Source organism: Gadus macrocephalus, chromosome 13, assembly GCF_031168955.1.
Source record: "Gadus macrocephalus chromosome 13, ASM3116895v1".
In the NCBI taxonomy this organism is placed as follows: Eukaryota; Metazoa; Chordata; class Actinopteri; order Gadiformes; family Gadidae; genus Gadus; species Gadus macrocephalus.
In genome coordinates, this window is record NC_082394.1 from 12,885,017 (window position 1) to 12,909,343 (window position 24,327).

The 24,327-nt window shown below is 42.9% G+C and overlaps 1 protein-coding gene across 1 annotated transcript in view; it reads left to right on the top strand.

Annotated features, from left to right (window-relative positions):
* The window catches only part of LOC132471001 (potassium voltage-gated channel subfamily D member 3-like), a 61,001-nt gene that overhangs the window by 33,486 nt on the left and 3,188 nt on the right, over positions 1-24,327 (top strand). Inside the window, 3 exon segments of the mRNA XM_060069963.1 lie at positions 11,529-11,697; positions 14,933-15,034; positions 23,268-23,360. Coding sequence (XP_059925946.1) covers positions 11,529-11,697; positions 14,933-15,034; positions 23,268-23,360 — 364 coding nt within the window.

A 24,327-nucleotide genomic window follows, 5' to 3' on the forward strand; every position in this document is an offset into this window, starting at 1 on the left:
CATTATTCATTTATTTACTTTACCGCAATAATGCCATGGTGAAATATTTGAATGACCTTGAGAAACATATCACATATCATTTATTTTGTGGTATTAATGACACCCCTCTCTGAGTTAGGGCAGGACTGGCTTGGTGACCATATGAATAAGTTTTATAAAGGTTCAAAGGTTCAAAAGCTTTATTTGTCCAACATGTTGCCATATTAGAAAATTGTCTTTGATTGATGGCAGTCTGTTCTCTAATTATGTGTATGTGGTGCTTGTGTAAGAATGTTGTGTGTAGGGATGTGAATAACTCAAAATTTTCATGGTCGAATAATCAGTGGGTGGTATGAACGAATAATCGATTATTCGATGTGTGCCGATGTTCACAGAGGCAGCCATGGATAATCGGCAAGAAATAACTACCTGCTATGTAGTTCCAGTCAAATTGTCTGTTCAGCCTTCAAAACGAGAGCTGGTAAATTGTGAAAAATGCATTAAACTGTAATCAGAAAACGCGGTTATATGCATAGACCCTATAGTATCGGTGGTATAAAGGCTGGGACGAATTTCAAATAATAAATATGTTCATTTTATGTTGAAAGTATAGACCGCCGCGATTCCCATTGAAACGAATGGCGCGGTGATTCGGCCTTCAAAATGAGAGCTGGTAAATTGTGAAAAATGAATTAAACTGTAATCAGACAACTCTGTTATATGCTCTTGACCCTATAGTATCTGTGGTATAAAGGTTGGGACGAATTTCGATTTATAAATATAATGCATAACGTTAGCTCTCTGGCTCATAGCTGTGGGGACTAGACCCCCGTCTGTCCTATTAACTGGAAGAGTGAACAATGTTTCCTTTGCATAAGAACCTTACGGAAGGGTAATGATTGTTCCAGGAATTAGTCAAACCCTCAGGCGTTACAAGGGAAACAAAGTTATGGCTTGTGAAAAACTTTATATTTGGATTGTAAAACACATGAAAATATAAATGAATGGTATTAATTCATTTTCTTTGGCAAGTGACCATGGTATAAGCGGGATAATGCCCTTCAAGGTGTCCAACATTAGATCCGTCCGTTAATTCTTGTTTATTTGAATGGGAAAAAAATGTAACGGTCCAAATGTAAAATATCGACTTTGACCCTCGGGAACAAATAATCGAATAATCTGATATTCTGACCCATCCCTAGTTGTGTGTATTGCCTTGGTTTGAAGGATTTTGTATAGAGCGATTTTTTGGCTAGAGGCACTCTGTATCTTCTGCCTGATGGAAGCAGCTCAAAACAGCCATGGAGGGGGTGGGAGGGATTGAATTGGTCTTCCTTTTCACTGCTTGAGTGTGCAAGTCTAAAAGCTGTTATTGTGTCATGCACTAAGGTTCCATCTCCTATGCCTCTTTGATTAAATATGTTTTCTCTTGAGATTGATCCAACAATAAAACATAATAACCCTACACAATTATAAATATATAATAAGCACTTTTCTAGCCAATGTCAGCACACAAACGCATTTAATTATTCATCAAAAAAGTCACGATCAATGGTGTGTTGCATGTTCTTTCCAAGGACAGCTCAACACTCTCTGCCAAAAGTGATGGAAATCCTTGCTTTATCGCCTCATATGCATATTGCTGCCATCACCATTTTACATGATACACTGCTCTGTTTGAATTGAGGAGTGTTTTTCCCTGATGCCAACTTGCAATAACAAGCGCATTTTCTGCTTGACTGAAAAGATGACAATGACAAGATGCTCCTTCAAAGTTCCATTTCTAAATAACATAATGGTGTTGTTTACTGCTGTTTACAGTATCTTGGCTGATAAACGGATGAAAACACATTTTGGGAAAACAGTAGCCCAAAACAACCCCAGCGGCATAAGGGGCACCTGATAGTCCCTGATCCGCTGTGTCTAGGTTTGCACCGAAACTGCCCCATTATGTAGAGAAACTCATAGCAAGATGTTGCTTTTCTACTATCACAGCCCTGCTGGGGATAAACCCATTGACATTGGAGGCCTATTCCAGCCAAATCTGCTGCGTCACACACATGTCACACCACATCTCTCTATCTTCCCTTCCCTTGTCACTTAATGTGCTGTCCTGAAGTGGAATGGGCACCCCTCTTGAGTGATACAATAGCAGCTCCTCCAGTCTCCCGGGCCCCCTCGACAGCCTACTTTCTCCGGTAACCTACTTAGCAGTCGGCAGGGCCAGCATGGGATACCAAAGAAAGCTTTTCGTTCCTGGTCTCATCTCATTCTCCCAGCGAAGAGCCACGTGAAGACAAAGCTGAATGGAGGTTGGGCTTAAAAGAGGGAACGGGAAGGAGAGAGCCAAGGGGGCCGAGATGTGATTAGATGGTCAGCGAGTGAAGGGAGCGACTGGGGCTTGAACTCCCGGGCCCCTCACCGCAGCGGTGCTGAGATGTAGCGCTGCGGGTCAAATCATATTTCATTATTTGAAGCAGTCGATTGAATAAAAAGCTAATGATGGAAGGGGGCATGGGGGAGGGAGGGCATTTAGTTCTCCACACTTTATTGTCCAAAGGACAATAAAGCATGGTCGTACTCTCCTGCATGGTCGACCGGTACACAAAGCGGATTAAGTACCGTCGAAGCACCTTGCTTAAAGTCCCTTCAACCAGGCAGTCCTTGAGTCGTCAGAGGACCTGCTGTACCTCTTGAGCCAGTGGTGCTGTTTCTTTGTTTGGATGATTAGGTGTATCCTCTGGTCCGTCAGACATGTACCGGTGTGAGGGGTGAGAATAACTGAACTGTAGGAGAGCTGCTGCTGCTTTGCGAGTGTAACAGCGGTGTCCCGCAGGGTGAGTACAACCTATGCCTCCAATGGAGGGCTCAGGTCCCTTTGTCTCTGCTGGCTATCGTCTGCTTTATCTTCCGTAGCGGTTATATAGGATATATTGGTCTGCACCACTCTCAATTCTACTCCTTACACTCATCAAATTGGGAGGTGTTGTCATGCTACTTTCCAAATCGAGCGACCTCCCCGAATGTAACATAATGTTGTTGAGGTCTCATCTGAGATAATACTATAAGAGTGTGTTTCCCTTATGCAGAGAAGCCTTTTAAGAAAACAATGTTTTAATCAAGGTTACTTGGTTACTTTCAGAACAAAAACCTTTTCCTCATCCTCTGGCTCATAATTTTTATAGGCACCAATTATTTTGTGAAGCAATTACTAGTGATGCGGAGAACATTGTTTAATATTAGACATATTTCAAGTAAAAAATCTATTTCCTATTCTAATAAGACTCATAATCTTATCAGTTAACCTTAGAGAATAAGTCATTTTGACGTGACTAGTAACTTTTCCAGTTCACTAGAGTGAGTCAGGTTGACGGAATAACAATTTTAGCACTGTGTTATCTAGTGATAATGAATAGAATAGAGTTGTTTTAAAATGTCCTCCAGTCAAAACTGTAAATATGACCTGTTGGCTTAAAAAAAACTTGAAACTTCTTCATATATAAGAACACGTTCATAATGATGGGGTAAGCCGAACGAGGCCCAACAGTATTACATTAAATAGATCAATCAGCAGGCCTGCAATGATTATTAAAACATTCTGTCTCCTGAAGGAGGAGCCGTTTCAGCTGGCGCCTGGTCCCTAAACAAAGTTCAACCACACTGTGTCACTCTGGATTTGCTTCATTACCATAACCCCCGGTGGCGAAGCAAAGCCGCCATCCATCACGCTGCTGCCACGTCTGCCCATTAAGGGCGACAATGCTACACTTCTCGCTTATTAATTGCTAACATTTCCTTTTCCCCCTGTTCCTCTGACCCAGCTACAAAGCAGGTCCTCCTGATTCAACGCTAATTGTTTAATTCTCCATCTTATCAGGGGCGAGGGACAGGGAGGGGGTGGGGGAGGGGGGATGCTGAAGCGCCGTTGATCCAGAAGGGCCGTTCTCCTCTGCAGATGCTACTACACAGTCCCTATCCTTGGCGAGAGTGAGCCGGCGACGCGTTGTGAGAGACGTTGTACCCAGAAACTAGAAACAAATGGATTGCGGGTTCAATCATTGGCAGGATTATTGCAGCCGTTACAGCTTGCCTTGTCCAACATTAGTCCCACGAGAAGTAGGAAAGGTCTCTCCTCGGAAAGTTCACTGTGAATGTCAGTAACAGCAAGGGGAAGCTGTAGTAATGAATGGCGATGGTGCCAATGTACAGTACAGAGGAATGCCCTTGAGGAAGCCAAAAGGGATGGTTGTAAAAGCATGTTTCTGCAGTAGGGGGTTACAGTTGAGCATGTGTCAGGTAGTTGTCTTTGGTTTGTGGACAGTATACTGGCATAGCAGTTAGGATGCTAAAAGATAAAGGCAATTTTTAAAAGCATTTTTCACATGCAAATTTGAATTTGTAATAAATTGGGATATTATGGAGGGTGGTTGGTTTCAGTGCCATGTGCCACTTATTTAAATCCTACCTCTGAAACTGAGCCCTCAAAGGTGTTTCTAAAAGTAGATTTTTTCTCCCATTGGGAAGTGCATTGAGAGATGTATTCAGGCTTAAGGGATGGGTTTCTACTACATTGTCAGATATATGCAGGCTTTAGGGATGGGTTTCCTCTCTCTGGGAACGACATTGTTCGGTGCACGCCTTAGGGATTCAGAAAACCAATTCAGCAAGACTATTTGATGCCCTTTTCAACTTAGTAGCTAGGCAATAAACTTAAAGGTCAAATATTATACCACCAGGTGTGAGTGTGATTAGCCGTTACAAGCTGTTTTGAAAATCGGCCTCTTCTGACATCACAAGTGGGCATGTCCACCTAGATGTATGACAGATAGATGAGTCACATCTGGCGGTATAATCTGTCCCCTTTAACTTAAAAAAATCCATCCATAACTTCTTTACGATAGAAGGACCACATCGACCAGTGATATAAAAAGACCATTAAAAAAGTACAGTTTTCATAATAAATGTGATACAATTAATCAAGCTGTGTCCCGGCTTTCAATATGGAAGAGCCGGTTGCCTGACACTGCCCTAACCTTCCCAAACAATATAAAAGTGTCCTTCTGAAATGAATGCAATCCACTGGAATAATGTATAATTGTAATGCCTGAAACCACTTTAAGATTAACTATACTCGCGGCAGTTCAATGTAATCTTATTCTCCGTCTTTATGACAGTGAAAGGGCCAGTTTTAATCCTCGATGCCTTGCTCAGCACCAATACTCATTGTCCCTGAGAGTTCTGCTGCCCCAGCACTTCTCCGAGGCACAGACTGTGCTACTTTTCGGCGGCAGAGTGAAAAACTTCAGAGGAGGGAAAAAGGAAAAAAGACAAATATAAATTTTCATCACATCCTTGGCATATCATGCTCCATTACCCCCGATGATGGGCCATGCAGGATTGTCAATGAAACCAGTGTGATGGGGACGTAAAGAGAGCCTTTCAAGGAACCGATGCAGCCCTCACTAATGGAACAGAGGCAGAGAACAATGAGTTATGATTTGGACGGATAAAATATGCAAGGGAGTGCAAAATTGATGCTGTGTAGACCACAAAGTGCACACAAAAGTACCAAAGCACACAGACAGTTTTCATCCATGAATACCCCACCCAACTCTGGTGTGTTGTATGTTATACATTTGGACTGTCACAACTTTCAAAAAGCAACATAAAAACATTTAGTTTAATATGTTTTTCTTTCAATGGACCTCTCGTGTGACAATGGGGCTTCAGCCTTGCATTTTGAACGGCGTAACACTATTGGGATAAATGTTTTTTAGAACTATTGGGAAACAAGTCAAGAGCCGGCGTGGAGTCCACAATGGATTCCACAATGGCACATAGAACGAGCTTTGTTCCAAGGTGTTGAGTTGGGAGTTAGTTATTCTCTCAAAAAGCCCCTTCACATCTCACCACTTAAGTGGCCACACGTGGCAAATATTCAATGTAATTCTCCTTATTGAATATATCGGTGAACAGAAAGACCATACATGCTACAGGTTGTCCGACTCACTGTTTAATGAATACCCAGCATTCCAACATTGTCGCGTGGCATGCATATTCCATTCCCTTGTTGATGTCGGGGTTTATTCAAAGCTAGAACCTGCATTGCTTCACACTGGTGGGTGGGTGTGTAATGTGTTTGCCTTTGACAGACCGGCTTCAGATTAACATGTGTCCTTGCCTTACTCAGCAGGGCTAACCGACTGGCATTATCAAGAAAGTGGAATTTTCTCCTTTCAATCCCCAGGGCCTGTTGCTGCATGTGTCTTAGAGCCCAATATCTCTCCCCGACTGGCTCCGTTGTCACCGGCCCTTGTATTCACTCTTTGATGCATCAGAGTGGAACAAAGCATCTTCGTAGTTGTATTGCAGTTTATTTGAGCATTTGAATGCAAGTCACTCCTTTTTGGCTGGGTAAACCTTATATGTACAGATCATGTTGGAGGAACAATACATAACCAATGGCAGCAGCTCTTTAGATCCTCTCACATCTCAGTTTTACCATTTACCCTCATGGTCACCTGGTTTTGAAGTGGTTTGTCATTCATTAATTGTTCATTGTCATTTTTGTATTGAAGCACTAAAATACAAGGGTAGAAGGCTGTGAAAGGCTTGTCTCCCAGTGCACAAGCTTTACCCATCCCGTTGAAAGCTTTTCCTAAATGTAAAAAAGATAGGACCAAACTGTGCTTGAGGGAGGGTGTTTCAGATCATGACGAGCAAAGTGCCTCTGCCCACCTAAAAACATAAGGGCCATGCCCAAAGAATGTTTAGCAATCTGTCAACTCTGATTGGCTGTTTTTTTAGCAACGTAAAGCAGCGGATGTGTAAATTGATAACTTCCTAGCCGAGGTCAGACGGATATTCATTGAGAAAACGTGAATATCTGCAGGATCTCAAGAGGTTAGTGAAATTGTTTGAAAATAATACAATTATGCTTCATAACTGATATTATAATCAATGATCTCAATATCTTAATCTTTTTTAAGTATTCATGTATGTATAACAATGTTTGTTACAGATTAGGAATTTTGATGAATCTTTTAAGAAAAGTCGATTGAACACATTCTCTCATGTACGATATACGTTGTATGAGACCATATCTATATCGATATCAAAATTACAGGGAAACTCCACTTTTCTTTGACTTCCCTGCTACCACCAGATGGACACAGAGGTTGATTTTATTTAACTTTGAACACATCCGTTCCTGCCCGTGCTTGTGAAGAGGAATTATTGAGCCAAATTGATTGCTTCGGGTTTCAGTGTTTTTGTTGGTGCACCATGTCCAATGCAATCTTTTTCATGTGATGCCTATCAGAACACAATCAGGGAGAGCTCCTTAAAACAGACAAAGGAACATGTTGTGAAAATGAAAAGAAAGACCACACAGTTTTTCCCTTTATTAATGAGGACATACCAGAAAATGGAAAAAGTGATAAGACACAAGGCTGAATGATTGAACTGGCCGATTGATTTCTTCCAAGCCCCCCAAGGATTTGGACTTAATATGATGCACACAGGGAAAGAAAAAGTAAGTGAGTAATTAAAGCCTCTAAACACCAATTAACAGTTTAAATACTCCCTCAGTTGTGTTGTTTGGCTGGCTGCTTCTTCCAAGTGTTTTAAACAACACTTAAACAGAGTGCGGAATGCACAGCTTGATACGATGAAACCTATCTATTGAAGGTCTGTTTCTTAATCCAAAGTAAACATCGAAATTAAATATAGCTTATTTTCTGTTATTAATATTGCTTTGCAACAAAATATCCTCCTTATGTATTCTTCTGTTAAGAAAACACATGAGTATGATACTTAATATTGCTTAGCTCAGGAGGTAGAGCAGTTGTCTTGTAACCGAACGGTTGCTAGTTCGATCCCCAGCTCCTCCTAGCTGAGTGTTGATGTGTCCCTGAGCAAGACACTTAACCCTAACTCCTCCTGACAATCAAGCTTGTCGCCTTGCATGGTTGACTCTGCCGTCGGTGTGTCAATGTGTGTATTGAACGATGAAAGTCGCTTTGGATAAAAGCGTCTGCTAAATGCCCTAAATGTAATTCTCCCATAAAGACTCGATCACTGATAAGTATGAACAGGATTTATTTAAATAACGACATGGGAATATTTTGCATGGTAAATCTTTGGCATGAGCCCCGTCACTGATCCAGGGTGTATCCTGCCAGGACTAGCAGGGGCGGAGCCTTCCCCTGGACAAGTAGACTGAGGCCGACCTGGTGGTGGTGGGGTGGATGGAGGTGCGTCGAACGAAGACCTGAGCAGCAAAGACATATGTTAGACTACTCTTTATAGAGCAGGTGTAGGCAGGTGATTGGTAGCTGGTGATTGGTGGCCAGCCGCGCGTGATTTGAGTCCTCCTGGTAGAACTACCAGCAAGCTTAACATTTGTAATTGTGGTGCGTCAACCAGATCATAAAGCAGTGTACATTGTTATTCCAGAACAATGTTATGTTGTGTGTGCGCAGGTGCATAGTTACATGTCTGTGTGATGCAGAGTGGGACATCATATCTGTCATTTAGTTCCTGGAAAACAGAACAACTAGATATTCTTTGTGCTGCTTGAGGTTTGCATCAGAACAGTCACCCAGCACCCTTGGGATGGCCATGCTGCACACGTGATTTGTAAAGATTGTGTTGTTTTGTTCATGTTGCTACACATTACCTGACAGATGGGCATCTGACCATTATCTGATTGGTCATCGCACAGAAATCAAACACACACACACAAGAGCATGATAGCATGCTGTTAAATGATCCATCGTTGAGTAGTTACTTCAGTCTGCCGTTCAAAATTCAGAAGGCAGTAGAATGCAGATTTAGATTCCTGAACCTTTAGAGTTTTATGGCTAACAGCTAGTCCTATGGTCTGGGCGGCAGTACTCATCTATGTATAATGAGGTTTGGTTCAGCAGAATCGGTCAGAGAGGCTCTGCTCGGAGCATGTCATCCCTATTGTCTGACAAAAAGAGTAGACGGCGAACTGTGAAATCATCCCTCCATGTGTCTGGTCTGGCAGTCACAGACCGAACAAGGAACAAGAAGCCCTCCTTCTGAATCCCCACTCAAGCCTTTAATTCCCTAGCTGTGTTTTAAACATTTTAGAATGACCAGATCTTAACCATCCTGAACACACTGTGCACACAATGAACATCGTTTCTTCAATGGTGCCTTTCATGTAGAAGATCTCTGAGCAGAATACACCCGTAATTTAGAGAGCCTAAATGTAAATTCTGATCTTAGTGAATGAGGCACTTCATAATCTTGTTCTTCTCCATTGATGAGGGTGTTTTAGTTTCCAACTTTTTGACTTTTTAATTTGTTCCTCATGCTGGAATCTCTTGCCCTAAGGAGGAAAATATTTCACTTTGACGTCCCTACCACACAGACGTGAATTCAGGGTGAGCAGAAGGCCCGACAAATCCTGCAGCTCCTGTACTTAATACGAGAGAAGGAGGTACACCTGTCAGTTCAAAAGAGAGGGAACAGGTGAATATCATTGGAATAAATGAATGAATAAAGAAAGAAAGAAGGAAATGCATAATATACCTCTGTAGTTATGCATATGAGCATATTTATTCATTTATTATTATTATGTATTTGTTGATATCTTTGTTACACCTGTTGTTCACCATTCCGGAAAGCCCGTAGGCTCCGGTGTTGAAGCAGCGTGAGGCACGGGGTCTAACGATCAACGGGGGGGCCCAGACTCTGAGAGCGGAGACTCAGCATAGAGGATGTGAATGTCGGATTGGAAGCAAGACCGTGTAGCCAATCAGCGGTGAACTCTCGTCTGCTTGTGTAGTGTTTGGGATTCTAGCTGCAACCTTCAAGGCACCACACCTTTTGGGTGAACTCTAGATCCGTCCTCCCTGATTAGTTACCTCTCCACGCTTGTCTCTGTTCCGCTGCTGATTTCGTTCTCATCGACACTCTGCTTGGCGACGTTAAAGTGTACGGGTGTTACTCACGGGAACACAGTATTTTGATACGTTGTATCTCTGACGAAATCATCTTTAGGTATTAGATAAGCGTCTGTACTTTACTGGAGTGGCCTTTCATTCCATTTCTAAACTGAAACAAAATAATGCTCTATATGTCTATTTACATATTGACAAACTCTAGCGTATGTGACAAGTTAATGGAGGGGCAGAGGATCTCTTGATGATCCACAATTCATTCAGTTGTGATTTTGTCTGCAAAATGCCTGCATTTTCCGCTAATACACAAGATATACAAGATCTAAAACGTAATTGCCATAACAGCTCAGCAGCACATCAACGCCTCTTCTGGGCCAACAGTCGACCACCAACATCCTCTCATGGAAGAATTCTTTGTCCTCGGGACCCAGAGTAAAGTGTGATAAAAAGTAAACCTGATCCAACCTGTCATGGACAGCATCATTGATTTAATTAATTGCAATTTCCTAACAATTCTAATAAAAATTTAGAAAAGTATTTCCTTTGTCGCAAAGCATTGTGTCTTTAGAGGCATCCGAAAATCGTGTCAAAATTTTTTTCATTCCCAAAATAAGTCACATTTGTCTAGTTATGAAGGAAGGAAGTTAGGTCTTGGTTTTTTTTTTTTATTATCTTTCAGATTATTTGCGACAAATATGCAACCCTTTCAAACCTGCACCATTAATAGGCCTACACACAGGAGGTCAAACACAGTTGATGATCCTATCTTAGAAAATGAGTGGTGCTGAAGGTAAGATTAAAGAGCTATTATCTAAGAAATGGCATGAAAACAATGAAAACAAATTGGCAAATTCTTGCTCTCCACTCTTTTCTGCTCTCTTTACAACTCTAAAATCTTAACTACAGCACCTCAAACTTTCCATCCGTCCAACTATTCAAATCAATACAGAAAGGCAACTAGCTGCCCATGACACCTCTTTTACCTAGTTAAAGGATTGCACCATGGTTAGGTGCTCACGCCAAACCAGTATTCCTAAAACCAATAATTTATGCCCGGGTGTCGTGAATCACCCCTGGGCCAAGAATCAGCTCTTCTTGGCGTTATTCCTGCGAGCACGGCTTTGTTCTTCCCATTGTGCAGAGAAAGATAGGGGTGACCCTCTCTCTCTCTGCCCAATGTTAAAACCCACCTCATTCACATCCCTTTTTTGGAAGGGCTATTGTAGCTTTCCTGGTGGAAAGTCCATGGCTTTGGAGGACTCAAAAGGGAGTCCCTTGAGGAGAGAAGCTGGATGTGAAGAAAAATAGAGTGTGTCAGAGATGGTGCTGGATATAGTGCTGGGAAAAGGACAGGGGAGGCACAGTGTGTTACAGTCCTGATTGTTTGATTTAGGGGTGCACATGCACAGCTCTGCTGGCATTGTATATATGTAAAACAGTGCAGCATCTGTTCCTTACGATTTCTTTCTCTATTTAATCGTCCCTGTTTTCTTCCCTTTCGTCACTTGCCTCTTTTCGCTGGCATGCACATCTTTTTTTGTCAATTTCCACACACTGATTTACTGCTTTCTCTCCCTGTCCCTTCCCCCTTTCTCCCTCTCTCTTTCCCGGTAGTTATGGAGACATGGTTCCGAAGACAATCGCGGGGAAGATATTTGGCTCCATCTGTTCGCTGAGTGGGGTGCTGGTAATCGCCCTGCCTGTTCCTGTCATCGTCTCCAACTTTAGTCGCATCTATCACCAGAACCAGAGAGCAGACAAGCGCCGTGCTCAGAAGGTACAGGTGAACACCTTTAGCCGTCCGACGCCGCGGAGGAACAGGAAGACTTCTCTCTGTGCCCGTTTGTTTCACAGTGCAGCCACAGCGTCTGAGCATATTTGCTAACAGACTAGACGTGTTTGTGAGATATGTGTGTGTGTGTTTCTGTGTGTGTTATGCAGGCCAGTGAATGTGTTTGTGTGTTGGAGTGTCTGTGTGTGTGTCTGTGTGTCTGTCTGTCTGTGTGTCTGTCTGTCTGTCTGTCTGTCTGTCTGTCTGTGTGTGTGTGTGTGTGTGTGTGTGTGTGTGTGTGTGTGTGTGTGTGTGTGTGTGTGTGTGTGTGTGTGTGTGTGTGTGTGTGTGTGTGTGTGTGTGTGTGTGTGTGTGTGTGTGTGTGCGTGTGGGGGTTATGCAGGCCAGTGAGTGTGTGTGTCTGTGTGTGTGTGTGTGTGCGTGTGGGGGTTATGCAGGCCAGTGAGTGTGTGTGTGTGTCTGTGTGTGTGTGTGTGTGTGTCTACTCAACTCTCTGAGTACAGCGACTGTGAATTGGGCATGCGTTAAACTTATATATTTCTTTACAAACCCATCAGTTTCTGCCTGCTTTATTTTGCAGTAAGATCACCAGCATAGCTTCACATGACCTGAGGCGGCCTGCTGTCTGAGGAGACTAAACGGGAGGTGGAAGTTGTTAGAGCGAGGAGCTTGGTCAGGGGTCAGCACGCAGAGATTGGCCCGCTTTATATATTCTGACATTATTAGACTAATGACGGCAGGTTTAAAAGAGTACTTAATGGTGTGCTCCCCCACTTCCTATTCATGAGAGGTAAAATAAAAAGGAGCAGGACAGGATGAATGGATGCACCTGACCCCCAACGGAAATGTAGTCGTATGTCACCTCAGCATAGAGCATCATTACCCTTGAAACCCTCATTATACCGTGTCCACTTCCTAAACGTATTTACACACAGACAAACACACACCTGCAGTAGTTAACTTGGACGTGCTAGTGCTTGACCTTTCTCCTGGGGAGCTGAGAGCAGCCATTAGACAGAGCTACTGATTGGTGGAGGAGATATGTGGCTGGCTTAGTCCTGACGTTGCCCCCAAGGTTTAAAGCGGTGTAACACTTGTTTAATTTCAAAGGCAGGCCTGTTTACTTGTTTACATGGCAGGTTTTTTATGTGTTCAAATTCAGCATCGAGAGTAAACTTCCCTAAAGACGTAGTCCAATTAGGGTGACAGTGTACTCAAATATCTATCTCAAATTGTTATTTATGTATATATTTATAGTGGCTCATACTCGCTATTTGGATTTGGCAATTTGACCTGATTACAACTATCTGATCTGAACGTAGGCATGAACATTTACAAATGATATGTTTTAGTGGCTTCAGGTTGGCCCTGTTCATGCGCCCCCTTTTACTTCACGTCTCATCTCTAATATCCCGACACCTTCTCCATGCAAGTGCCTGTAGATTAACGCCTCACAAAAATATCACATCCGTTTGTGTGTATATGTGTCTATGTCTGTTTGTGTTTACGTGTGTGTTTGCGTGTGTGTGTGTGTGTGTGTGTGTGTGTGTGTGTGTGTGTGTGTGTGTGTGTGTGTGTGTGTGTGTGTGTGTGTGTGTGTGTGTGTGTGTGTGTGCATATATGTGTTTGTGTGTGTGTGTGTGTGTGTGTGTGTGCATATATGTGTGTGTGTGTGTGTGTGTGTGTGTGTGTGTGTGTGTGTGTGTGTGTGTGTGTGCATATATGTGTTTGTGTGTGTGTGTGTGTGTGTGCGTGTGAGTGTGAAGACCACGGTTGGTGGCTTGTGGGGAGAGAAAAGCATCCTTCCAGGAAACCAAAAGAAAACGGTGGCTCTTTCTGGTGCTATTTCAGCGACACTGATGTGCAGTCTATTTGTCGGCGCTGCGGAGAGTGGTGTTGAGGCCCTGGACGGGATAAGGTCACGCCGGTAATGGGGCCGGGTCAAGTGGAGCAACACGGAGAGAGACGGGGAAATGGACCGGGGGGGAAACCAAAGGCACAGGGGGAAGAGAAAGGGACGGGAGACGAGAGAGGGGAGGAAAGAGAGCGAGAGCATGGGGAACATATTGAAAGGTAGAGGGACGGGCAGTGGCTAAAATATGGGGGAGTATGAGTGAAAGAGGGGGGGGAGGCATAGCGGACGCTGACGGATAGGGGGGGCGGAGGGGCGGGGGGGGGGGGAGACAAAGAAATTGAAATTGAGGTGAAAGAGGAAATGAAAAGGTAGGTCGGAAAGAGGGAAGCGATCTGGGGGGTGGCTCGGTGTCTGCGTGGTGTCGCGGCCTCCAAAGCCGCCAGCGGCCGGATGGACGGCGAGCCGGAGTAGTGTGTACGCCACGCCGCTCGGCCGTGTCCCAGCGAGGCCGGGTCGCGACGCCACGGCGGTGGAATGATACCAAAGGGCTGTTTGTGTGGGAGGAACACTGGGTTGAGAAACTAGTAAAACTCTAATGTACCTTTGGGGCAATGAATTACAAAGATGCCCTCTGTTTGTCCTGAGGAATGGTTTCTGTTTTGGAAACAGTAGAGGCTACAATTGTGGGTGTCCTTAAAGTATCCAATCCACAGTGCTTAAGAAAGGAGCGTGTCCTTGGGGCAGTGAAACCCTTTTCTGGGGTTTGGATTATGAGAATTGAAACAGCAATATCCTGAGTCTACATATTTTTTCAGATTAGCTCGTTTTTATGATGATGATTAAATATTATTCACATTATTATTTTATGTCACTGTGGTGGTAGTAGTATTTGAGGTTGTAGTCCTCATTACATACAAACTTCAGGATTATTAGATGCATAACCAGCCATTCTTTACATTAGCCTCTTAGCCTTAGATTGCATGTTGGAGGTTCCTCACATCTTCTCACATTCTTTACTCCGACATTTAAATGTTTTGTAGTCGTAGTTGTAACTGATATATATTTAATTCATTCATTTACAATATATTGATTATTACATCGTTGTTTTTTAAATGAATGAATGAATGTATTTGACTATTACTTTTACCAATATTATCTATCAATCCAGCTATCCACCCATCTCTCTATCTATCTACTTGCACTCCCATATGTGAACACTGTACGATGAAGTATTAATTACTATTAATAACCACCTACCTCTGTCTTTCTACCTCTTGTCCGTACGTCTCAACGTCTGCGTGTCTGTCTCCCGCCACCGCCCACTCCCTCCCCCACTGAACCCGGTCTCCTTCCCCCCTGCTCTGCGAACAGAAAGCTCGGCTGGCCAGGATACGCATCGCCAAGACGGGCAGCACCAACGCCTTCCTGCAGAGCAAGCGCAGCGGTCTGCTGGACGAGCTGCTGGAGCTCACGGTGAGAGACCCCCCCGCTCCTCTTTCATGGGACTCTGGTGTTTTCAGGATTACAACTACACACAAGGGAAAGCAAAGGCAACATCATAATACAGACGTGATATAAGACAGAAGAAAAATCTATATTTAGATGTACGTGTCAAAATTGATGGTCCACAACTAGATGTAGGGTAATCTCAGAATAATGCGTGACACAGGGGCTATGAATCCCTGGAGGTGGAGTAGAGGAGAGTTAGCCACCATAGAGTACATTCTTCATTAGTGACCGCACAGCCCAATATCCTGCTAAGAACATGTCCACTATTTACATTATAAGGGTTTTGACTCCCATTTGGTGGCCATTCTGTCTCAAGATGTTAACTTTTAGCTTGCCCTATTTGCTGGCTTCTTGGAAACACAATTAGTCTGACTAATGACCTGGAGCGCAATCAGTTCGAACATGAAATCATATAGAAAGATAACGTCTACTTGCTGCTCAGGTATCTTTTTAAGGACTAATCAACGGAAAAAAATTCTAACCTTAGTCCCGTCTGAGTCCAGCCAGCCAGACTACTTTTTGATGGGAGACTTCCCAAACCAAATAAATGCTGCACATATATTAACAGACATGCAATCTTCTTGTTGCTAAGATATTTGCTGATTATTTCCTTCAATCATATCTAGCTACTGCATCTGCACATTTCTGATGCATCAGCAGATGTGAGGAGGCCAATGCTAGAGTAGTAACATAACTTCCGAGATTGCATGGCAATTTTATGCCATGCAATTGAATCCACACTTTCCATAATATCCAAACCTCCTTCCTTGCATCCCATTCTATGGAAGATGTGTGTCTTCGTAAACTCTTAGGCTACATTCAGTCTCTGGCGTAACACAGTAGGATTGCAACAGATTGTAGGATCATTGATGGTTGGATCCAAATGCACTGACGTCCAAGCATAACTCATATGTGATATTGTAGTTTCGCTTTTTGTGTTTTTAAAATAACACATTTATTTTAACAAAGTCATTTGCTTCAGAAATTATGAGGAAAGAACTTTCAGTTGATGGGATCCTACAGCAGATAGCTCAGAGTCAGACAGGTGAAGATACGCACTGTGAATTTCCTTTTTAAAATGATATATATATTTTATCATACAGTGTTACTGATAACCGCAGGGTTTTCAGAATATCATCCACCGGTGGGAAAATACCCACACGGTAAGAACACTAATGTTGAGAGTTAACAGGGTTATAAAGCTCACAGGATGCTGGCAAGCTGATGTGAGGTTGAGGAAATGTTTCACATTAGTTTATAGAGCGGTGATGACCCTCTAGCCGCGCTGTTATATTTCAACTACGTCAAAGCAATGCAGTTATTGAAAGTGCATCAACACCCCTCTAGGCAATCAGAATTTAGTGTTCACCCAGTCAATGGTTGGAATGTAAATATTCATAATGGATGATACAGCCATTGCAATATATTTTGGGGGTCGGTAAATCAGAGTTTGTACGATAGTGGTGTTAAATATGTTCTGACCAGCAAGGGTAAAAGTTGTTACGTTCTAGAAGGTCAAGAGAGGCGGTCAATCTTACCCTCCGTATTGGGCTGGACCGACGGGTGATGATGGAAGAGTAAACCTTATTCTGTGCTTTATCAGCACAGATTGCTCTAACCCTTGGAATGCTTTTCTTTTTTGGCCTCCATTTAAAGACTTGTCTAAAGATGCCCGAACTTTCAGCATGCTGATAGCTCATCTAGGGACCGACCTTTTGCCCTCACTGTCATCCCTACTGGAAGTGAGGGCAAAAGGATTTTGGGATCCTGTTTGCAAAAACTGTAAAAAAAATAAATAAAAAATGCATAATGAAGAACGGGCAAGGAAAGTATTTCTCTTGAAGTAATAATCCAGCCTAAAACACTTTCACATCGTTAAAAACTTCAATTAGTGATGTACAATGGTCCTTATTCACCGTTTTATTTCACCTTGGAGTGGCTAAGCTCAATTTCTCTAGAGGACACCACATCAAGCTAAGACATTGCTGCAGTAGTTATAATGGGGTTTAATAGGAGAGTATGTCTTAAAATCACTGGAGCATCAAACATTAGTATAAGATATTAATTTCATTCCCATATCACAAAAACCCAAGGGTTGTGTCTCAATCACTGCTTATGAGAAATCCATAATTTAGTAAGAGGACACACATTTTTTTGCAGGCCCATTAGCCCTGTAAATCAAGAATTCACTTTGGCCTTGCAGGCTCGGGGCTTGGACTGCATAATGTTGTTGAAGTACGGCCTTGTTCGAGGAGGAATGGGCCTGCCGGTCAGTGTTTCCCAAGCTGATTGGTCTGTTCTGGCAGCCGGGTGCCCAGACATGGCCGAGGCATTTGGGACTTGCAGTTTTTCGCCTGAAAGCAAGGCGTAGTAGTGGAACAGCACTGAAAGAACTGCAGTTGGGTGTTAATATGCACTTCTAGCTAAGCTAGAGTTAGCGTTGCCAGGCTAGCTCTCCCAGCCGAGTCACAAGCTGTTTAATATTCTGGCCGTTTGATCGCCCATGTGGCTTGTGTAGAATATCTTACTGCCATATGTCTAGCTAACTTTAATATTTTAAACACAACTTTAACTTCATTCCTGATATATATATATATATATATATATATATATATATATATATATATAGTTATTATATATTTGATTCATTAATAAATGTAACCTCCTGATGTTGAAAGCAGGTATTGAAAGTCCTTCTGGTTCAAGTAGGAAGATAAATGCTGACCGTGGGAAGCCTGACACGACAGCCAGTGACAAATTATAAATAACGATAGAAGGACAAATCTGAAAATAGCCCCTGGGGTGCGTTGTCAACAATAGAGGTTTTATAATGATGTCAAAGTGTTTTGGGCTGGTTCATTATTTAAGGGTATTCCATTATTTTTACTTTTCTGTAATAGATGAGGCTTGGGTCATTAATTTAGTCATACAATTTTGAGGCAAAAAAAAGTTTTAATCTTGTCATTCTTTGGTAGCTTGTCATCATGTCTCACTTTGTTATTATTATTAGGATGAATGAATAAATCATATTTAGCAATATCAAGTGTAGCAAATGGTAAACCACTTTGCTCCCACCACTACGTTGTTCATATACTATATGTTTTGAAAACATGTCCTGGTTCCATACTGTTTATACAACCTTGTGTGGTTTGTATAAGGTGATATATCCATTCTTGATCCATATATAAATAAACATGCATGGCCCTCGTGCGTCAGTGGGCCTGCTTCCAGTAACTCCATCCCAAATGTGATGGAGTACAGTGGGAAATCTCATGTGTGAGGGGGTTGAGTGGTTTTAGAATTATCATATAAATATCTATCGGTGCAAAGAAAGCCGCATGCTCTCTATCTCTCACTTTCACTTTTGCTCTCTCTCGCGCTCTGTCTCTATCTTGCTCCCTCTCTGTCTCACTCTCTGTCTCTCACTTTTTCTCTGTCTCTCTGTCTTGCTCCTTCTTTGTCTTGCTCCCTCTCTGTCTCACTCTCTCTCTCTCTCTCTCTCTCTCTCTCTCTCTCTCTCGCTCTCTCTCTCTCTCTCTCTCTCTCTCTCTCTCTCTCTCTCTCTCTCTCTCTCTCTCTCTCTCTCTCTCTCTCTCTCTCTCTCTCTCCCTCTCTTTCTTTCTCTGTCCCTCTATCACTCTCTCTCACTCTCTCTCCTCGTTGTTGATGAGGCTGCCAGAGCCCTACCATTAAATTATGCTCCTGTAATTTGCGTCAGTCCGCCCGTGCTATTGCTATTGAGTGGGTGTGGGAGGAGGACAGAGTTTAAACTTGAAGAAGAAGAATTTTGTTGTTGTTACCCATGGAAAAAAAAGATAAATGTGTTTCCCTGTGCGAGTCAGGCCAATTAGGGTTGACCACAATTGGTCCTCTCCGAGAGGTAATTGGACTCTTTTCATACACCTTTTCACATCTTGTAACCAACAGCGCAAAAAAAATCTTCGATCATTACGGAAAAAAAATAAACTTTCAATCAAACAGAGCGGTGGTTAAAATAAAAAAAGTGTCTCGTAAACAACTTATTTCTTTAATTAGTAGGGTGTTTAAACTACATCACAACCTGAAAAAATTGACTAAACAGGAAAAGCGAAAAACAACAGTCACAAATAACACTGGAAATTCACCTCACAAAACAACACCAAATAACGTTATTTATATTACTAGCTGAAGGTCAAAGTCATGAGGGCGAAATATGTGTTAGATGTGCAAGAATTCTCTGCAGCTCACCGCTGCAGAGAATTACAGCAATCTGGTCACCTCCGCCGTAGACGCTGCCAGAACCACAACACCGCCTGTAACAGACTCCCCTCCCGCTCCGCCCAAATCACCTATAAGTGAGCTGGGGCAAAAAATAATGGGCGGATGCATAAAGAAGAAAAGGAGAAATAAGAGCTGGACCGGGGGGAAATCTACATACAGAGGGAGGCCTTTGAAATAAAAGGAATGCCATTCTGTTTAAAGTGTTGGGTTGAGTTTCAAACCATGTGAATTTGCAAGGGAACAGATATGTGTTTGACCTTGGTTCTTTGTCAAGCTGTCAAAGAATGTATGCCAGAAAGAGTGGCGATTTACATTCTTGAAAATCAAGATCTCCCTCTGGAGAAAGTGGCCATTCTTGCTGATAAGCTCTTGCTGACCCATAGACGACGTTCACAAGGTGGTTAAAAGTGGTTACCTTCACTCTTCCCTGGGCCCAACGATAAAATCAAACAGAAAGCTGATCCTATGACTCACCTAGTTCATTGCTAAGGCAGTTCGAAGGGTATTTTTCAGTTCGAGGGCCTTTTTCAGTGTCCGACGTTGAAGAAAATGAGAGAGAGGGAACTTGTGGGTTTTACGTGTGTTTACCAGTGCCAGTTCATGCCTTGGCTCTATTGGAAGGATCTCCTAGACAATATTATTTCAAACAGTTTTGTGTCCTTGCATGATAGTGATGCTGTTAAGCAATAGGTGAACATAAGAGGTTATTAGGGAGTTACTTTAATGTGTTCCCAGCATGTCTGTTTCAAGAGCCATGTCTAAGAAAATTGCTCTAGGTGCAAGGAGAGTGGATACAAATGCATTTTCAAATGATTAGAATTAACAAATAATAACAAAAAAAAACAATAAACAAGAGTTATGTCATTTGTATATCATTTTATATTAAAATTACGATTAATATAACCACGACACCCTCCCTTTACCAAAAGGTGCCAGAGGAGGAGATTGATGAAAGAAAGGTGTTACTTTGTCAAAGGCGGTGCTTTAGGGCAAGATAGGCAACTAATGCCACTTCTGACAAGGATGACTGTCCTAGTGTAACTAACATGGTCCTTACTGTTGCACTGTGACAAGAGATACTAGCTCTTGTCAGGATTGGTAAGACACTTCACAGTATATTTCAAAGAGTCTTCTGGCCACAAGGTGTCCTGTTTGCCAGCTGACAGTACAGCCTAACCAAAGCTTGCCGCTTGCTTCCTTGCAACCTATACCTGCGTTCTGTGAACCTTTCAGCATGGTTTTAGTGGATTGCGTTGGTAACCGTTTTAACCATTGTTTGTGGTGTCACTCATATCAGGCCCTCCCACTGAGGCCCTCCCACTTAGGGGAATAGTAATAGTTCCCAGTATTGTGAAGGGTTTTGTGCAATTCTTGACTTTTGGACTCGCCCAAACAGTTCCAACAGATCAGGACTCTTACTGTATGTCAAAAGCCTTAAAGCAAGTGCTACAGCAGTTGGGCATCACTCATTGCCCCTGTGGTGCATGTCCCCCTGAGTCTCAAGGTGCTGTCGAGAGATTTAACCAGACTCTGAAGTATGTTTTGTGAGCTTACTACCTTGAGTTTAAAAGGGATGGGGATGAAAAGGTCTCTCTCTTGCTATATGAGTCCGAGAGCTGGTTCAGGAATCTCTCGGTTTTTACCCCAAAAAACGTGTGTTTGGACATCATGCGAGAGGCCCTTTGAGTTTGCCTAGGGAACAAATGTTACAGACCGACACCTCCTCCTTTACACTGAACCTGTTGGAATATATTAGCATTTTTTAACACAGGCTACACTGTGCCTGTGAATGAGACAAACATGCGATGTGGGTGTTAAAGTCTTGGTTCTGCTCCTTGTTGAGGGGTCACCATTGTATGCTCGCTTCTCAGGCCCTTATACCATAAAGAATCGGTGTGGTAATCTTGACCATCTCATCCCCTGAATCAACTGGATCACAAAAAGAAAATGAGGATGTGCCTTGTAGATGTTATGAAGGCCAGTGCTGTCTTGCTCCTCTCCTCCATGTGATGGAGAAGTCAGCTGTTGTCTCTCCTTCATTCTTCATACGTACATTCTGAAATGCCGGCCCGCCCTCATGCATCTTTCACAACTGAAAGAAGCGGAAAAGGCTGAGATCACATGTCTCATTGATTCGTATCGCACCCTGTTCTCTGAGAGCTAAACCTACCAAATTGAGCAAGGCATCGATGTTGATGTCATGCCAATGAAACAAATTGCAGACCGCGTCAACCCAGATTACCGTGGACTTCTGTGTGCTGAGGTTGAGTACATGTTAGCCCAGTTCAATTCTGTAGAGTCACTGTTTTTGGATGATGGACCAGACCGTTCTTTAACGTTTCTGTACGGGTTATGGTAGACTGTAACAAAACTTGACAGGTATCCTCTGCCTCGGATGGATGAGTGCGTTGATGGAGCGGGGCTACTAAATTTTGTTAAGTACGCAGATACAGGCAGATAGACATAAAGACAGACAATCAGACAGCATGGCGGCCAATTATACATAAAGTACAGCTACATCAACGTTAGTTGTGATGCCTGTGTGTGTTGGGCTTCCAGGCTAGCCGATCCTATAGTTTCATATAGCCCTCCCTGAGAATCAAAAGAAAGAGGATAGTTTTGACTCCAAACAGTGACCTAATAGCCGCCGCCGGGGCTGATGGTCAACACGGAAATGTCAGGGTCGGGCGTCAAATGAGACCAGCAAATCAGCCTCTGACATCAAGAGACAGCCGTCCCCTGGTCTCCAAGCTAACATCACCGCTGCATCAGAAGCGCTCTCAGGTGGCAGCCTGTCGTCGTGAATGGAGACATAGAGCCATAACAAGCCTGTGGCTTTTTACTTTTGGGGGTTTTGTGTGGGAAATGGTGTGTCTGGAATTCAAACAACATGTCCCAGGGGCCGGTCAACCTGCCATGTGGCGTTTGGGGAGGGGGAATGGGTTAGGGCACTAAGGTCTGTCCGACGATGGTGATATTTTGGGAGCTGTTGTCGACCAGGGACAATGTCGCATTGGCAAAAAAGGACCTCAAAGAAACGCTTGCCAGTCAGATAAATAAATAAGAAATTGTAACAATTTCTCTTCCTGGTGTACACCACTTATCATTCTCTTTATTTGAGCATGAAATTGCAGTAGTCATTTGTTTCCCTTATCTGAGTCATTAATTATCACCATTATTTATAATTCAATATCAACATTTGAACAAGTCCTTTTCTTCCTTGAAAGGAGAAATGAAAAAAGTGTACTTCCACACTTTGATAAATAACAGCGGAGATGATTGGGCATTCCAGAACAGCAACCCAACAACAGATAACAACAGAAGCAGTACTGTGTGTAAGCTTGCCTGGTTTACTTGTATCTGTCAAAAGCAGAGCCACACTCATTGTGTGGCTGCCATGTTAAGCCAGACAGTCACTATGCATGCTGTTGGCCTCGGTGAAGTGTAGTCATTAGCACTGCAGGCAAGATAGAGGGAATGAGCATTCAGTTGAGCTGAATTCATGTTTGCAAAAAGCAATGACTTATTGGCCTGTATTTCATTTACATGCAAACAAACAAACAAGAAGAGTGAACCATGAGAGGGAAGTCAACAACAAACATGACCCAGTATTTCATGGTAACAACCTGGGAGGAGGCGTCATGCTGTCGCTCTCTGCTCGGGAGTCCTGCAGTAAAGTAGTTCTGATGGATCCAATAAGACTCGATCCAGATCTCTCTCTGTGGGAGGTCAAATATAATAAGAGTGACCTTCAAAGCAAAGGCCGGAGTAAAAGTTACCCTATGGCCATGCTGATCTGCTTCTTAACTAAACGTGTGTGTGTGTGTGTGTGTGTGTGTGTGTGTGTGTGTGTGTGTGTGTGTGTGTGTGTGTGTGTGTGTGTGTGTGTGTGTGTGTGTGTGTGCGTGTGCGTGTGTGTGTGTGTGTGGCCGCCCAGGGCACAGAGGCGGATGAGCAGAAGCTGAGTAAGAGCGTGTCTCTGTTGGAGAGTCAACACTACCACCTGCTGTACTGTCTGGAGAAAACCACAGTGAGTACACGCCCACACCATTGTTCAGCTCATATCCCCTTCCCTTATGCCACACATGCTGCTCCACACGCATATGTGTGTGGAGCAGCATGTGAATCCATCCCTAAATGGGAATTATGGATTCAGACACAGTTTAGAGGATGAAACCCGAAAGATTTTTTATATTTTCAACAGCTGAAGAAATATGTATTTTGCATGAATTTAGAAATAAGAAGATGACACGATGGTGTGCCAGGGACTTTCCTGTGTTATCAAGTCACTGTGACAACTACTCTGCTTTGCATATGTAACGTTTGTCCTTCAAGCACACAACCTTGTCAGGACAAACGCAAAATAATGTTTTTTAAATTTCCGTGTCCAAAATAGACTTGAGTCCTCAACAGAGTGAGCTACAAAATAGAGTCACACTATCGCACTCTGTTCAAGCCACTTAGATCATGTTTCTCTTTTGGGTTGCATTACAAGTATGAGATGATATTTGCACTCTGTGTGCTGTGGGCTTCAAAGTTTAAATTAGTGGACCATTCTGTCCCCTCTTATAACAGAAATGATCAGGGTTTATGTGTTTCTGGTGTCCTGGATGTCTTTATATACTTGACTTATACTGATTTTTTTCATGCTTTAAAACAGTACATGGTTATCATTCTCCGCCATGTTTATAATCAGTTGTGCAAAAAACTTTTTTTGTGAGTTACTAGGGTGAGTACCAAGAGATGGTGTTTGGTACTCACCCCACACGTAGCGTTGTTTATTAGCAAGAGCTTGTGGCACATTAACGTGCTCTTGCTCTTTTCTTGTTTGTCGGTGGTTGCAATTTTTTGAACCTGTAAAAAAACACACCTGTTTTGTCTACTAGATGTGGATGCGAGCGGCATATTTTGCACCACGTTTCAGTGCGCTCATTATTCGTTTTGGGCCACAGAACATCTTGGATCCGCTTTTCGGAAAAAACGATTTTCTTCTGCTC